We start from the raw sequence: 18,489 nt of genomic DNA on the forward strand, positions 1-18,489 counted from the left end.
TTAAGAAACATTTAAAAACAACTTGCCTAAGATTCTGTATACGGAAGCACTATAAAACACGTGAACTGATTTAATAAAATGATCAACGTATCTTGGTTTCCCGTAAAAATATAGTCTCCAACGTATCCAACGAACTTGGTTAGAATTACATTTCATAATTTTCAGTGTTCATATGCTCAATTAACTGGTTAGTTTTGCCGACTTTTCAGCCCCTATACAAAAAACAAAATAAACTAAAACTTGTTGAAAAAGGTTGCCCTAGCTAATTTTATGAATGTAAATTTGTTGAAAAAAGAAGTTAAAACTATTGATAAGTTGCTTGGCAAAACCCTCGACACCAGATTTCATTTATTTTACTAATACATCCGTTAGTAATGCTTACATTAAATAGTCAATCACGCAGTCTTTAGGCTGCGAGCAGATGGATGCTTCAACAGTTCAACTATCTTTTTCCTTTAACGAAAGTAAGGAATCAAATTCACACAAACTAAAGACTTCATTCTTACAGAAAGAACATGCACCTGTAATTTTTGCATGGTCAATCAAAACTTATAATCAAAGAATGATCCATTGTTTATCTGAAACACTAACAACGAAACAATTCAAGTTCCCTAGAGGCTTGCAAAATCAAAGCAAATAAACCCCCTAAGATCCAGTCATTTTCACTCCCAACATTACCCTGTCATTTAGAAGAAATAAACACAATACCCACGATTAGAAAGAAAAGACCAGAAGTTCCTGTACCGGGCTTGTGCTGTTGTGTCTGTCTCTAAAAGGGAAATCAGCTCCGAGATGAACGAGTACGATTACCAATCACAGAATAATAAAAAATATAAAGAATGAAACTACAAAACTTTACCTCATTTTCCACATTTGGCAATGGGTATCACATTAAAATCATGACTATGAATGGTTAACAGTTTAAATAGAAAACTGGTCAATGAAGAAGGGGCAACTCACCCCATAATTAGATTAGATGAACTTTTACAACATCAATTTCCGCTAAACTTGTCAAAACAGGAAAAAAAAATAATTTTTATAGGAAAGAAATGAGTAAAAATGAAATGTTTTCCCCAACCATCACAAACATGGCTCCATTCTATAGATCTCAGAATCTGAAGTCAGGATCCACATCCATTGCCCAACAGAACTTCGCCAGCAGAGATTTGTTGAAAATCTGAACATATCAGACAAGTGGCACATATAAGTAACAAAATGTGAGTAAGGAAGACACACAGCTAATCAAGCATCAGCTCAGAGCTACGTTAGTTTGACCACGCAAGTATGAATGAATATGTAGTATCCACCCCATGGAGCAATTGCTCATCATTGGGGCAAAAATACATGTACTAGTCTGATTCTGGTAAGAAGCAACATGCCTCCAGCCATCAATCAGGAAGGCACAAAAAAGGGTCTCTCAGACCTCCTGCCTCCAATGCTTTATTTTAGAGAGCAAAATAGCCATTTCTTAAAATTGATAACACAACACAATATTAATAACTTATTCTGAACGCATGAAGAAGTCAGGACCTTTTCGATAGGAACCTCATGCCGCTTGCACCAGGCAACTGTAATCCTGGGGTCAAGGTAGTTTATCTTGGATGTGCCTAATGCCACCGTTTTCAGATCTTCTTTTGTCTTCATATCACGTTGCATTTTCTCAATTTTTGCATTGGTTTGGGATATCTTTTTCTCTAGCCTGTAGATTACATAAACCACAATCATACATCATATGTAAAGATGCAATGGTTAAAGATGTTGAGAAAAGCTATATTACGCTTCAGGACTTAAGTTCTTTTTTCTCTTCCCATCTGAACTCTTTGAAGGAGGCTTTCCCTTCCTTGCCCTGTCCAAATCCGTTTTCAGCTCCTTCAGAACAGCCTACGAGTAAAGATAAGCCACCTCCAATTATATTTTCATGGGCCACAAAATCAGTTTACTCTAATTCAAGAAAAATTATGCAGTCCCAGGTTTTCAATTTTCAGACATTCTCATTACCTGAAGTTCATCAATTTTTTCAGTTAACCTTGACATTTGTGCACCATGAGATTTTGAAACACTACGTTGATGATTACAAATGATTGCAACCTGTTATAGATAACAAAAGTCATCACAACTTAAATGTCACCAATTAAAATACTAGAATGCAATATCATAGATATAATAAAGCAACATTTTTTAACCAATTCACCTGTTTATTTGCATGTTGATAAACAACAATCTTTTCCCCAACATCTCCATCTTTAGTTTCCTTATTCAACTGTCAACACATAATTCCGAAAAAATTAAGAACACAAGTCTACAATATACAACCCGATAAAAGAAATCATCGTCTATACATGACCCAATAAGTGATCGCTTGGCTTAGGGTATCTTTATATAGCACAATATATTTATTAAAGCAATGCAGGAGTCATAATAATTTCAAGATATGCGACAATGTTACAATGGAGTGTGGTTTTTGTATTTGTACAGACCCATTATATTGCACTCTGACATGGATTTCTTGTGTGTTTGGAGGATTCCCAAACATACAATCATTAACAGCATATGTAGAAGGTATATAAAACAAAGGATAACTGAACAAGGGATTAATCTTTTCCTTTTTCTTTTTTTAATCCTCAAGGAATGTGAATTTCATGTCAAATCAGTTTATACCATATCATCCAATGTGATAGATGCATTGAATGTACGGAAGACTTTTGCCGTTAAACCAGGCATGAGTTCCTTCAGATGAGCATTTAATTTATTTGTATCCAGCTTGTCGAAAAGATCATCACCTGGGCGTTTATCTGAAAATTAAGGGGTGAATAAACTCATAAGTGCTTCAGTTTCATGCTTGAAACAAAAATATTAGAGCCAGTTTCCCACCTTTTTGAAACTTCAAAATTGCATTATAAACAGAAAGCTCAACCTCAACCGTATTTTCATACTTGATAGAATCTTTACCAAGGAAGTTAAACTGCATTAAAACAGAAAGGAAACAAGTATAATTAGTATGGGAGGCTACCATAAAAAAAATTTAACAGTGGGATTACTAAACTTGGAAAAAACCCAGGTCTTAAAATTTCATCAACCCCAAGCAAAATACAGAGAGAACAATTAGAAACTCCATTACCTTCAATTTGTTGGGGGCTTCTCTTGTCACATTCTCTACTTTTAATGTGCAGCAACCAACAGTATCAGCTTCATCATCGTCCTGAACAAATACAATTCAGAAATGACCAAATTTAACAGGTAAAAATCAAAGTAATCATCTGCAATGAAGCTAATCAAACACCCTAGGAAAGCTGCAGGTCAGGACTAAGTTCTTCAATAAATTGAAAGAATGATATACTTCTATTGACTGATGATGGGATTACACCAGAAAAAATATTCTATATTAATATAGTACAAAGCAGATTTTTCACAGAGTAGTAGCTGAACCTAGGAATATCTCCTTGGCATCAACTAAAAAGAGTCCATTCATGCAAATAGTTTCCTCAGGAAATTTTATTCATTAACCAAGATGATGCCATCTAACAAGAGTTTATAGTGACAACTTTGCCAAGGCTGCTTTCCTTTGCCTTGTCACATTCTATATAAAACACAATTGTAAAAACAAAATATAAATGAGGAAGTAGTAAATAATTAGTTTTCTCTTTAGAATGATGAGCAATTTAAATGAAACAAGCAAATATTTAGCAGTAAAACTGACTAAAATTTAATGCATGTTCCTAACAAAATAAGCATTTGTACGTGTGTCTTGACATGTTGCATTTATGTATCTGTTTTGGTGAAGGGGAAAACTCGCAGTTACCACAATTGAGAGTGTGCAAGTGCATATACCGACATAATACCTTCTCATTGCCAGCCCTTAGAGCTAATTTATCAATAAGATAAGTTGCAACAGCAATTTGCTGCTTTGTAATATCTTTACTCGTAAAATCTTTTGTGTATGCAGCCCTAATATTTGCTATGTAACCCTGCACTCAGACATCAAGAAATACAACAATTAGACAGGGCCTTTTAATTCACCCAAAAATATCATGTGAAAAACATGGAACTCATAAAAGCTGACAAACAAAACATGAAAGCACCTTTAACATCCTAGCTTTCTCATACTTTTCCTTGTCGCTTTGCCCCTTCAAGGAACTACTAGCAGCCAGAAACACATATTTGAATAACTTTGGATTGATAGGATCACTCCAAAAGGCTAACCAAGTGACTGTATTATCATGTCTTATCTCCTTCCACCTGCCAAGATAGAAAAAAATGGTTTTCAACTTGGTAAAATATACAATATCTTTTGCTTTATAAATTTGTTTGACAAGATTTGGAAGAGTAATACTTTTCACCAGGAATAGGACATTCTGGAATTGGGGCATCCTTTCCTATATTAATTGTGATATCACTTGGACGAATGCGCTTTTTCAATTTTCCCATCTAGTAACATAAAAATTGCAGTCAATAAGTATAAGTTATAAATTGTAGAAGACAGTAAATAATCTGAAGACAAAGCCAATAAATATGAAACCACTATATCGGAAAATCCACATGTATCTAGTTCCAGTAACAACTATCATAACAACCTTGGGATGCTCTCCTCGGCCTCGGAACAATCCTGGTGGTTCAACTCTAAAATTTCCAACCTAAAATGAAGATTTAATAAAAATTAGTCACATGTTAAAATGTTTCCTAATTAATATATTTGAAATTAACAGCGTGTATATATCTAAAGTTTGTACATAGAACAGTTTCAGTCACACAGTTACATAGAGAAGCGCAATTTCATCATCACATAACAGCTCCATTAAAACAAGCATTGTAAGGAATACAGAAAAACTATTTTATGGATATAATGATATAATATATTTCTGCCAGCAATTCAGCAAACTAAAGTGTACTACTGTGGAAGAAGTGATAATTAATTTACAAGAATAATTTAAGTGTAAATTGCAAATTAAGCTCTTTAACATTAGGTCATGCACAGATTACACCTTTAGGGTTTTAACAACGTGCAATTGACCCCGTGAAATTCAAATTTTGCACACAAGATGCCTTTTGTCAAGCAAACCATAATAAATATACTACATAAAATATCATGTGACTTGCTCATAACACCATCATTGAATTATGTTTTTACTCCAATAATACAAGAATTACTCAAGAAAACCAGATTATGAAAATTTTTCATCTAAATCAGGATTATGTAATGAATAATGGCAATATTAGGTTAAAACATATTTTAATGTAAAGTAAGTCAGGGCACAAAATTTGAACTCTAAGGTCTATCATGCACATGGCCAAAGTTGAGGTGCGTAAGGTGCAATTCACTCAATTCAATTAATAATAGAAACTAGTCTATGTTAAATTGATGACAGGATGGTGATTGGAGCTTGTCTGGTCTGCATTAATAATTTCACATAGCAATCTACCATTAAACGAGGTTAGATAAAGGGTAAGTGTATTACTATTTCCAATTAACTATAACACATAACTTCAAGAGAAAGACTAAGTCAAGAGAAGGTAACATGATACTGCTCCCCTCACGCAAAATATACTGGCCTGCTTACTGTTTATAAAGCCTCTAGAAAATTTATAAGAAAGAAATCCACACAAATTTGAGAGAAGATGAGAGAGAGAGGGAAGTTTAAACCTTCTCTTTAACACCATCGACCATAGCCCACATGTATTTCTCCTCTTGTTTCACTTTCTCTTCCTTCAATGCCTTCTTCTCCTACATTAAGAGGAGATGAAAAGGGGTCAATACAACAATAATAAAAGAGGTGAATTAACCTTTTAGGCTCACACAGCATAAACTTTGCACAATTCACATAACATATTCATATAGATATGAAAAACAAAGAAGTTATATAACATTTCTGCATTTTAACCCTTGACTGAGAATGAGAACCTTTTGAATCCCGGGAGAAGAACCTACTGAAAACAACTATGTAATACAAAGGTCAGTTTGGATAAACTTTTCAATAAGTACTCATAAGAGTAAAAAATTTAGTAAAATGAATCAAACTTCTTATAAGTTAAAATCAACTTATATTTCTTTATTTTTTTAGAAGCTCTCTCATTTACTGCTTTCAATCATTTCATTCTAACAGAACCCCTTTTTGCCCTCATTATGCCATGTATGAATTCTGTTATTCTCTGGTCCTCTCTACTGCCCTGTGTCAGCAGTGCCTCTGTGATTTTAATTTCCCATTCTTGGGTACACCTTCATTGGGAGTCGGACACATATATAATGTGTGTGAATGTGTGTCATAAGATGAATGAAAACTGCAGTATAATCAACAAAATGCAGTACTGTGTAAACAATACTGCAAAACTATACCCACTTTGGTAAAAATTATATCTCATATCAATAAAATGTATATATTAGAAGCAAACCTAAATCCACTTTAAAGCACACAACACTAACTGAAATTATGTATACTGAGTTACCAACTTACTTCTGTAGTCATTTGCTTCTTCTTTTCCTTTTCACTTTGGTACCAGTCATAGATTGGAGTAAAGTCGCAATCTTTCAAGTTCTGAATTACATGATTTCTTCCAAGCAACTTTCGCCAGTCATTCCAGAAATTTTCCTTGAACTTGTCTTTATGCATGTAATCCGTATCTCGCATGACAGCATACATTGTAGCAACCTACAAAATATTTTTGAAGTTCATAATTTAGAAACTCAAAAGAAAGAGTTGAGAAAGAGGCTTTTACGTAAAAGTACTTAAATGATCCCAATTCATTAAAAAAAGGAACAAGAGCAAACAGTTCCCAAAATGTTAAGAGCATAGCCTTCAGCGACAAAATCCCACCTCCTCTTGCTCAGGAGTCAAATCAACTGGTTTTCCCTTATAGAGCATCTTTATCCCATGCGGCTGGTAAGCAGGAGGGAAAATGACACCATTGTGAACCAAATTAGTCCATTTTTTCTGCCCATCACCAGAGCTAGGGAGAAGTTTTGTAGATTTGGAATATTCTGAACCACTGCCTGATTTTTTTAACTTCTTTTTGGCCTGTTTCTTAAAAGGTGTTGAACTAGACTTGTTAACTTTAGTAACCTTTGCCAACACCTTCTTGGTCGAGGATGATTTATCACCTGATGTGGCTGACTTCTTTATTCGCTGGGAAATAGGAATATCATCATCATCATCCTCCTCTACCTTCATCTCTCGTTTCACAGAGACTGCCTTAGTTTTGATAGATGCAGCTGGATCTGAGACCTTTGATTTCTTAACAGAAGTTTGTGAGGAATTACTATTATCTAGTGGTCTCTTAACTGGCAATGTAGATCCCCTTTCCTGTTTATTACTTGTGCTGGAACCATTTAGCTTCCCTTTCTGAACTTTTGGAATAGGCTTCTTCTGATCAGATTCACGATGGTTACTGCTAGATGTTCCCACTTTGGAATTCTGGAATAACTTTGCTGACAAAGGAATATCATCATCATCGTCAGAGTCTTCAGAAGATTTCTTGACAACAACAGGGGTCACTTTGTTATCATGGTTAGAGTTTTTCAACCTAACACTCAACGGTTTATTATCCTCATCATCTGAATCTTCAGAGTAAGTTTTAGCACAATGTTCAATAGATTTTGTTTCCTCCTTAACCTTAATGGACATTTTCTGTTCCAGAAGAGCCTTTGATTTATCTCCTGATGAAGATGATTTCAAATTTGCTACAGGCAACTTCATAGAGGAGGCATTGACAAGCGAATTTGATGCTTTTGAACTACCTACTGAATTCTTCCCGGACGATGTCTTGGCAGATGAGACATTACTAACTTTTTGTATGCTAGAAGTTTGGCCATTTGAAGAAGGCGCATCCAAATTTTGTCTATATGACTGTCCATCATGACTGTGAGAACTTGACTTCCTGACTTCCGAATGCAATTGATTTTTCTTAGTTGATGAGTACCTTTTCAGAATTATTGGCCCATCATCATCATCATCAAAATCATGCGGTAAATTTGGTTTATCAGAAGCCTCAACAGCCATTATTCAACTATGGAAAAAAATGAAGTTCCAATCAATCATCAAAGATCAAATTTTAAATTTTCGAAGCAAACTTGAAGTGACAACACCAAGAAAATATCATTCGCAAAACCCTGTAAGACAGAAGGTTTCAATTGTAATAAAAGGGAAAACAAAACAACCCCATACACTTACAATATAATTTAAATCATTCAATCAGCTTAAACTATGAAAACCCATCAAAGCACTTTCCGATTGTTGACAATAATTGAATTAAAATAACGATAACAATGCCCCACTGAACCACGAAGAATGCCCAATTACTCATCCGTACTCTCACACACTAACCCGTAAGGGAAAATAAAAACATCACATCGCCATATGCATAAACCAAACCAAACGGACTGCTCAAGCTTGCATTTCAACAATAAAAGGATTGAATGAATTGGGAACTAACATGATACTTTCCCAGGCAATTAACATGTATAATATAAAAGAAAAACCTATTATTCTCTACGAAATTATTTTTTTTCAAAAAAACACTATTGACCAGCAATTCACTCTAACAGGCACACGTAAAACATCTCAATCTAAAATCCAAAGTATCGACAAGCATAAACTGATAGACTCTGAAAAAAATCCAGAGTGGTTAACCTTATGGTGCAATCGTTAAGCGAGGAGAAAAGGTTAAAAAATAAAAAGAGCATGCAAAAGGTAAAAGAGGGGAAAGGGAAAATGCTGGGAAAATAAAGATCGATAAGAATTGGTAGCGAAATAAGAGGAAGAGGGAGAATAGAAGCTGAGAAGTGAATAGAGAAAAAGAAAAAAAAATACCGAAAAGGATGTGAATGGCGGTGGGTGAAGGAGCTGAAGGCGAGTGAGTGAATAGGATATGATATATAGAGAAAGGGGTAAGGAGTTGGATAGGGATGGAGGAAAAGGAGTGCGAAGGTAGCTCACAGATACAACCACAAGAGAAAGAAGGAAAGAGGGAAGAACGAGTTAGGGTGAGTTCATAACTCGACTCGGCCAATTTGGGATGTAAGGGAATGGAATGGGATTATAAAAACAGGTGTAAGGTTAGGGACATGGGTGTGTCCGGTTACTCTTTCTCAGCTAACGTTTTTCCTCCATCCCTCCTTTTCACTCTTCCTCTCTTTTCTTTACCGTGTCTGTTATCTTCAATGGGCCCTCTCTTCAGGCCCAATTTCTACTCTTTCTTTTTTCTACACATTCGAAGCCCAAACCAAACCGGTAAACCCACATCTTTCTGCTTTTCATTTTAACATTTTTTCTTCTTAATATAATCAACCTCTGTCCACCTTTATGTATATAATTTATAAGTTGTAATTTTAAAATATTTTTTAAGAATTAATTATGATTTTCATCATTTTAAGTCATTTTTATATTCAATATTTACTTTTAATTTAATACTAAATTAAACCTTAAGTTTTTCATAATTTTTATAAATTTAAATTTTATCTCTTTATTTGATGTAATATAATATTTTTTGTTTATAAATTTATACTCACAATTTATGCATAAAGTTATATTAAGTGAAAGCATTTTTAATTAAATATTATTGTCTTCTTTATTACAACACATAATCTCTTTTAACTTTAGTATTTAGTTTTTTATTTAATTTTAATTTTAATTTAATAATATTTGTACATTACACAAGAAATTAAGTACTATAAAGTATGTGTATATTATAGATAATTTATTGATTACAAGTTCATGAAAATTTTAATAAGAATAAAATTCATCTTAAGTATTTATATGTAATTTTTATTAAAAATGTTTTATAATTATTTATGACTAAATAAAAAAATTTAAAGTAAAATATCTATGCATTATGCGGCTATTAATTAGTATTAAATTAAAGATGTGAAACTCTTAACTTTTTTAAAAAATTAAAAAAATTAAATTAAGATATGTTATTCTTATATTTAGGCTGTCATGCATAATTATCTAACCATATTTGAAAAAAACTATAAAAATCACTTATGACTTTTGTAAATTTTTTATTTTATTTTAATATTTTTTATATAACTTAGCAAACATACACTTTTTAAACTCATTTTAATAAGATTCATAATTAAATTTATGTTACAAATCTTCATGCCACATGAAACACCTTAAATTTAATTTCTAAAATAAATGATTTCATAAAAATAGGAATAATAAAATTTTCATTCAAATGATTTCCAAAGCATAGTTCAACAAAGTATTTCAAAATAAGAATGAATTACAATTTGAATCAATAATTGTTATAGCTCAATTAATATATCAATTTTCAAAATAAATTCCGAAGTCTTATATCAGTTTCATCCACTTCTTCACTGAACTCGGTGCTGATCGTCTTGGTTACCTGAAAAATAAATATAAGAGAGAATACTCTACACTATCCAACACATACACATAACATAGAGACTCACCTTACACATTCCACATATATTCTCACATATTCTATTTAATTATAGTCAATCACACGCAACACCTTCAAGCATTTCATTTCAATTCACAACCGATGCACTCACGGCACCAAAACATTATACACACACGTGCGCACTGCACGTAGCCACGCTCACTGAGCATTGTGACCACAGTTTCACACCATGGATGGTCGTCAGTTACCCCTGCATCACGGATACCACGTGTGCAGTCACGAGTCACTCGGCAAAGGTGTTGATCAGATGTCTAGTCAAGAAGAAAGTGTGTGGCCTGTGGTGCATCCACGTTCACTGTCAGTGTCACCACCACTCTCTCTTCCCCAAGGTATTTCTACCGTCCCCATCTTCCACACCTTCAGTATATTGCTAAACCATTCATAGCATATTCATTGTAACACCTTGAATTTAATTTTAATTTAATAATAATTTCACAATTTAGAATAACCAATTTTCATAAAATACTTTGAAATAAAGGAAGGGTTACAAATTAATATCAAATGACTGCTATAAGACTAGTTCAGTTATAATAATTTCAAAATAAAAGCTAAGTCCTATAGTAGTCCATCCATCCCTTCACTGAGTCCGGTGCTGATCGTCTTGATTACCTGAAAAATGAATATAAGGGTGAGTACTCTACACTACCCAAAAACACACAATCAACATAGAGTCTCACCTCTAGAACATTTCCAATACATTAAACAAACACAATCACAAGCAGCATTATCACACAGCTCATGTCAATTTAAACCGATGCACTCACGGCATCGGCACCATTTCACATCCATAAGTACAATACATAAACCCATGCATATGCACGCCAGTCACACTCACTGTGGCACTGTGATCATAAATTTACACCATGAATGGTCGCCGGTTACCCTCGCCTCACAGATACCACGTGGGCAGTCACAGGTCGCTCAATAAAAGTAGTGGTCAGAGGTCTAGTCAAGAAAAGAGTGTGTGACCCGTGGTGCACCTGTTCCACAGTTGGTGTCACCACCACTCCCTCTTTCCCAAGGTATTTTTACCGTCCTTATCTTCCACACCCTCAGTATATCGCTGAACCATTCACAGCACATTACAACGGCGCTAACACGCCCATTCACACATATATTTCATTCACGCATGCAATAATCATGCTTATACACGCACACAGCCCACATTGCATTCAAATACACAGCACTAAGCCCACATTCATTTCACATTACACGTCACATAGCCAATATTTATCTATATTACACGACCTTCAGGCCCACATTTGTTCACAATATTCATTCTATCATGCAACATCTAACATACAATTCACATTCATCCATTTCGGTTATACGCACACAATATTCACATCTCACGGCACACGGTCCTCACCACATTTCTCAACAATTTTCTACCCTCTAACTCAGTTACATCACAATATTTAACAATTAACCGCAAATCACATATAATAGAGTAGGATAGAGTTCCCCTTACCTTGGATTGAAGACCCACACTCGGATTCGACCACAGACGTATTTCCTACACAGATTTCGGCCTAAAACATATGGAAGAACTCCATGAGAACCCAAAGAAACCCAGAAACAGAGAAAAGGGTTTGAGAAACGGAACCCTAACCATTAAAACTCACCTCCAAGCGTTCTTCACACGGATTCAACCTTCAATCAAGCTCCCGAACGGCTTTGGAGGCAATTAATCGGTAGAATAGGGCTTTGGGTATGAGAGGATCCAAGGGATTTCGAAGGGAGAGGGAGAAATAACTCTCCCCGAACCCTAATCCCCTTTAAATCCCTTTCTAATCGCGACACTCTTACTACAATGATACGCCCTCACGCTGCAGCAAAAATATCAGACGAAACTACACCATGGTTTCTGCAGAATCTCGCTACAGCGAGACTGCACCCAGAAATGTACTCCAAACTGTCGCTTTGTCGTTACAGCGAGACGTCTCTCGCTACAGCGAGAAGGTGATAGTTTTGGTCCTTCCTCTCAAGGCCCTCTCACTACAGATAGAATCCTCTCGCTGCAGTGAGAACAGCCCAGTATTACACCCTGCACTTAGGCACTTAGCTCATTTCAACCCTATCCAGTCATACATACACACATATATATACACCTATCCACCACATACGTATATGTACATATATTCATACTCATTACACACAAAACACTATCATTACGCATCCAATGTAAAATTTCAACATCCATTTACACTCACACACACATACACACATATATATACATACATTTAGATTTATATAAATAACAATAATTAATATTACAAAATTTGAGGCGTTACACCAGAGAGGTTTCTAACCTTTATTATGTCCATCGCTCTAGTGGATATTGGAGGGATATAGCATCTTGAAGCAAAGAAACACTTTATGAAAGAGTTGAATTTGATGAAATAAAGTACAAAAAAGGTCAAGATAAGTTCAAAGTCTTCAATGGAGGAGTTGAACTCATCCTTGAGTCTAAAGAATTAGATTTGATTCTAGTTCAGTTTGTGTTATAAAACTTTAATATTGTCTTTGAGATGGAGGATAATGAAGAAATATCTAACATAATTCATAACTTTTACCTTGAATTAAAGATTCCCCTAAAGGATAATGAGATGTGGTGTTTTCTTTGAAAGTTTATCCTAATAGTCAAACTTTTGGGGTAAATCGATTAGTTTTAATTATTTAAACCATAACCTAAGTAATATTTGAGAAAAAAATAGTTTCTTTAAAATCCTTAACCATAATAACAATTTTTTTAGTAAAATTTGAGACAATAGAAGACTATAAGCATGTCTTACTTGAAGGCTTTTGGCTAATCTTAGATTGTTATCTCCTTGTACAAAGTTAAAGGCCCCTATTTAAGCCTAAAGACTATAATTGTAGGAAAATAACTTCTTCAACTCATATACATGACCTCTCCTAATAGCTTTATAGTAAAAGATTCTTATGACAAGTTAGAGTCTACTTGGGATTAATGCTAAAAGTTAACCTCCATAATTCTTTACTTTCTAGAGGTAAGTTCGCTAACATTTGTATTGAAATAGATTTAAGAAAGAAATTGGTGCCATCTTTTAAAGTCTTAGGCTAAGAATTGAAAGTAGAATATGAAAGATTGTAGCTTATTTGTTTTAAGTATGGAAAGTATAGGCATAGGCAGGGGTCTTGTGCTAAAGCAATTAGGTGAAATCGAGAAAACATAGAGCACGAGAATAATCCAAATACTAATTCAGTTAGAAAAGAGGGTGAGGTTGTCAATGACAATAAGACTTCTGAAGTGAAGATTCAAGACATTTAAGAGGTGGGGTATAATGCAGGAGAAAAAACAATTTAGCCTTTAAATGTTAGCAAAAAAAAAACTTTTAGAAAAAAGTTAGGTCATTCTCAGCCAAGTAGTAATCCTAATAATATTGGCAAAAGGATAGGGCTTCTATCTAGTTCTATGTTTAACATTCTAGGTAATTTAACCCAAGAAATGAGTCAAGATATAAGTTTTTCCATTAGTAAAGTATTAGCTGCCCATAATAATAATGGATTAATCCATGATGAATTTATGCCTATTAGGCATCCTAATAAAAATTCTAGTATGCTTAGATCAAGTAATTATCTTAAAAAAACTATTAAAGTTAAACATGTTACTAAACTTGGGAAATTATGTAAGGAGAAAAAAGTTAGTGGTTAGTTTGAGTGTTTGAATGATTCCTGCAATAAACAAAATAACTAAAAGAAAGATTCCCAAGATAGTAAAGACATCCTAGTCTTAATGTCCATATTTCAAAAACAACCGCAAAATTACATTAAGGTAAGAAGTTTTGTTTAAGATCTTATAGGAATCAGTCTTGAATACTTATGGAAAGTTCAAGACATCATAGATAGGCAACCTAACACTTCTCTTTCAATGGAATTAGATATTCTAATTAAGGAAGAAAGTTTCAAAAACTTAAGAGGAAACCCAACTTTTGGATTGCAAGATAAATAGGTTTTAACATCTAAAAGATGTAGCTAAAATCTAATATTATAATTTGCTTATTTTAGAAGAATTATAAAAATGTAAAGGGAAAGACTTTCTCTAAGTTAATAAATAATTTGATAGTCATTTACAAATTGGATGTTATAGCTCTATTTGAACTTAGGTTTAGTTTGATAAAAGTTGATAGGGTTATAAAAAAGATTAATTTAGATGGATTTGGAAAGATAGATGTCATTTGCTATTCAAGGAGGATTTGGTGATGTTGGAATACTGACAAGGTCAAAGTAACTATGTTAGCTAAAACTAGATTCACCATTTATCTTAAAGTTAGTAATGGGCAAAGGGATTCAGTTTTTTCATCTATCTATACTAGTCTTTAGGAAAGGTTGAGAGCTAAATGTTAGAAGCATTTGACAAAATTTAGCTCATCTATCAATGTTCCTTGGTGTTTAGCTGATGACTGCAATTATGTTCTTTATGAGACAGAAAAGTTAGGGGGTAAGCTTACTAATCTGAACCATATTAAACAATTTGCATATTAATCTGAACCATATTAGATCAAGAATATATTTTCTAGTTTCATCATCATAGATAAAGTTGTTATTGTTTGTAGACAAAGAACCTTAATTGAGGCTTTAAAAGATGATATGGATAATTGAGAATATGACCTTTTAAAGCGTAAGGTCATTACTCTTAATTATTTTAAAAATGTTTATTACGATCCTGATAATTAGCTAAGTTTCTTACTTTTTTATTCTATATTAAAATTTAACCTACAAATGTGAGTTTTGAGACTTTATAGATATTTTAATCCTAAATTGATTTATGATATTTTTTTTCTCATTATTTTGTGTGATTATCCTCTTAAGATTTGTGCTTTAAAATTTGACTTGTAACTAACTTGAGACTACTCTATTTGATTACATGTTGTACTATGATTGAGACATAATAGAATTTTTAATCTTAGCCTTCAGGATGTTTGAGAAACACCTAGTTGCCTCCTTGAGTTTGATTATATAATTAATTTTCTCTTGGTTCCTTGAATTATATTATATAACATATTTCGATAAACCTTGAGTTTATGAATTAAGCAATTAGGTTGAATTACTTAAGAAGTAGCAAGATGTGTATTGTAAAAATTCTCTTCTACTTCTTCTCATATGTGCAAATAAAAAAAAAAGGAGTAAAAATAGAAAAAAATAGAGTTACAAATGATTGTGAGGAAAGAGGAGTAAGAAATTGATTGTATGTAAACTATATAAATTACTTCAAGTGCTTCCTTATTTATAAACTTAGGGAATGTTTGTTAATTATTGGAGTTTTAGAAACGCACCTTGGGATCAATAGCTCTTTTCATCTTTTCTTTATTAAGAATTCCTCTAGTTTGCATTTACTTTTCAAAATTATGGATTAATTAATTATTGTTTTGGTTTTCTTTTATACTATGTCTAACTAAATCCATAATCAGGGTTAGGGTAAATTCTTTACATGACTTTATGAGATCTTTGTGATTAATGATAATTTCATGTTTCCTTTTTTGATTGATGTTTACCATATTACACTATATTTAATTGTTTAGAATTGACAACTCTTAAAATAATATAATTAGTTATAATATAGGTCATTGTACTATATATAGTTAATGGATTTATAACTTAAAACAAGACAAATAATTAGGTAGATCAAACTTAGTTCTTTTCTTTCAATCGTTATTAAATTATTTCATAGGTCTTTAGGTTTTCTATTTCTTTTGCCTTACATGACCATTGAGGGTGATAGTTTAGGAAAAATAATATTAATATTGCATGATCATTGGATGTTAATAAATTTAGTATAAATGGTTGAAAATCATAAAGAAAGTGGAATTTGAATAATCTAAAAGTAAACATGGAAAAGTGTAAAGATAAAGTCATACGTCACAGGTTCTTCTCGATTAATTTATTATTAGAGGTTGAGGTTGCGCTATTTTAATTCTATTTAATTGCTTTTATAAGTGAATTCTTATTTTTATTTAATTTCACATATTTTAAGTTCAAGCAATTGAATTAAGAAATTCTTGGTAATTAGAAACAATCTTTGTGGGATGATATCTCATAAACTTATTTTCAAACGCTTAATTACTTTTTAACGGGTACAATTTCTCAGAAACAAGTTTTTGACGCCGTTGTTGGGAAATATTTTTATAATATTAAAAAAATCTTATATTCAATTGATTTGAGCAATTTTTTTTATAAGTTTTGTTTAGATAATTCTCTTATCCTCAAAGAACTTTTGCATTCTTTTGATAAATTAAAAGGTAGGAGTGAATTTATGATTATCAAATTTGATTTAAAAAAAGCTTATGACAGAGTGAGATGGAATTTTATTAGTGATATTGTTTTGAAAATAGGTTTAAAATATAAGCTTGCTAATCTCATGTATCAATATATTTTCTCATCTTCCATGTATATTAATTGGAATAATGTTAAGACTAGTAATTTTAACCTTTCTAGGAGTATTAGGTAGTGTGACCTCATTTCTTCCTATATTTTTATTTTATGCATAGAAAGACAAGCTCACTTAGTTTAGGATAAAATTACAATTGAGGAATGACTCACATTTTCTTTCAATAAATTAGGACTCAAGATTTCTCAATTTTTTATAACTGATAATATTATTTTAGTAGCAAAGGCTAATTTGCATAATGCTTATGTTATTGCTTCTATTTTAACTAAGTTTGTTTTGCCTTTGATCTTAAAATTAATACTAAAAAATATTTCTTATTTTTCTCAAAAAATACATATTCTGTATTAGTTCAAGATATTAGTAGTAGTTTGGGCCTTAAGCACACTACTTAGTTTGAAAAACACATTGATGCCCCCCTAGCCATCATATATCTTCTAGGCAATACTTTGTTTTCATAATTGATTAGATTAGAAAAAGCTCTCTTTGAAAAATGAACACTTTATCTTTAGCTGGTAGGGTCACATTAGGCTAGTCCTCTCTTATGAGTATCAACATCTTATATTATAAAATTTATGATTGTCCCTAATGTGTGTAAAGAAATTAATAATATTTGTAAGAGGTTTATATAGAGATCGTTAGGCAGTAGAAAATGTTATCTAATTGGTTAGGAGAAAAATTGTAAACCTAAGAGTGGGGGTGGCCTTAGTTTTAGAGACATCCACTTACTTAACCATGCCTATTTAATGAAATTATTTTGGAAGCTTTTGTTCTTTGTAATGACTTGTAGGTCTAAGTTATTAGTAAAAAATATAAGTTCATCTTTGGAAAGAACCCTAATTTAGGTAATATTTAGAAAACTTCTTATATTTGGAATCGTATGATTTTTGTTTAGAATTTCTTCTCTAAAGGGTTAGGTTAGATCATAGGAGATGGTTTGTTCATTAAATTTTGGGGTGATAATTGGATTTCTCATCTTCATAATTTATTTAGTTTTGCTTTGAAACTTGTTCCTAAGGATGATTTCAATAATCTTGTGGCCTTATTCTATTTCGAGGATAATTAGGATTGGTCTCGAATCAAATCTCTGCTTCTTGCCCCTATTTATGATTTTATTGCTCACATTAGACCTCTTGTTTCTTCAAGAGGTGATGGTTTATTTTTTTAAAATTACTCTAATAACGAGGTATTTTCTAATAAATATGCCCATAAATTAATTTCTGCATCTAATCATAATATTGTTGCTTGTAATGATGTTTTTAAATTAGTTTAGAAATAGGGAGGTCCCCTAAAATTACTGTTGTTTTGGAAAGTGACTCGTGATAGCTTATTAACCAATGATGAGAGATGTAGGAGAGAGGTATAACTAGTTCTCTTACTTGTTCTAGGTGTGGGGATGCACCTGAAACATTCATTGTTGTTCTTCGTGATTGTTGGTATGCTAGGCAAGTTTGAAAGCTGTTTATTCTTCGTAATGATTGGGCATCTTTTTTCAGTATAGTGCATACTAGTTGGATGTTTCATAATTTATATAATCATGGCTTTAATAATTGATGAGGACATGGTTAAGGATAAGAGGAACAACGCACTTGAAGGACTTGGGAGACCTATGACTAGAGCAAGAACTAAGAAGGCTAAGGAGACTCTAAACCAAGTGGTAGCAACAATTC

At 32.7% G+C, this 18,489-nt stretch overlaps 1 protein-coding gene across 2 annotated transcripts; it reads right to left on the reverse strand.

Moving 5' to 3' along the window:
- Window positions 1-433: 433 nt before the first annotated feature.
- Window positions 434-9,101, reverse strand: LOC113864303 (DNA topoisomerase 1 alpha-like). 2 transcript variants are annotated; one of them, XM_027497875.1, is made up of 16 exons: window positions 8,799-9,101; window positions 6,807-7,995; window positions 6,447-6,641; window positions 5,639-5,719; window positions 4,572-4,631; window positions 4,331-4,425; window positions 4,080-4,236; window positions 3,840-3,965; window positions 3,119-3,199; window positions 2,872-2,962; window positions 2,659-2,792; window positions 2,192-2,260; window positions 1,999-2,088; window positions 1,778-1,881; window positions 1,531-1,699; window positions 434-1,177 (listed from the first exon to the last, which is right to left on the reverse strand). In XM_027497875.1, exons 2-16 carry the CDS (start codon window positions 7,986-7,988, stop codon window positions 1,109-1,111), a joined length of 2,703 nt encoding a protein of 900 aa, XP_027353676.1. In that variant the 5' UTR covers window positions 7,989-7,995; window positions 8,799-9,101; the 3' UTR covers window positions 434-1,108. The 2 variants fall into 2 exon arrangements, with proteins under 2 accessions (XP_027353676.1, XP_027353677.1); XM_027497876.1 differs by having other exon boundaries at window positions 574-1,177; window positions 6,807-8,098; window positions 8,799-9,082.
- Window positions 9,102-18,489: the final 9,388 nt, after the last annotated feature.

Source organism: Abrus precatorius, unplaced genomic scaffold, assembly GCF_003935025.1.
Source record: "Abrus precatorius isolate BTA unplaced genomic scaffold, Abrus_2018 Scaffold4, whole genome shotgun sequence".
Taxonomy (NCBI): Eukaryota; Viridiplantae; Streptophyta; class Magnoliopsida; order Fabales; family Fabaceae; genus Abrus; species Abrus precatorius.

Bases quoted from the DNA above. Each gene is read 5' to 3' on its own strand.
- LOC113864303 (XM_027497875.1), bottom strand. From the start codon at position 7,988: ATGGCTGTTGAGGCTTCTGATAAACCAAATTTACCGCATGATTTTGAT. The intron at 4,426-4,571 runs GTTGTTATGATA...TTATGTTACTAG, and splicing joins GCCGAGGAGAGCATCCCAAG to ATGGGAAAATTGAAAAAGCG. The intron at 1,178-1,530 runs GTCCTGACTTCT...TGATATGTTCAG, and splicing joins ATGAGGTTCCTATCGAAAAG to ATTTTCAACAAATCTCTGCT.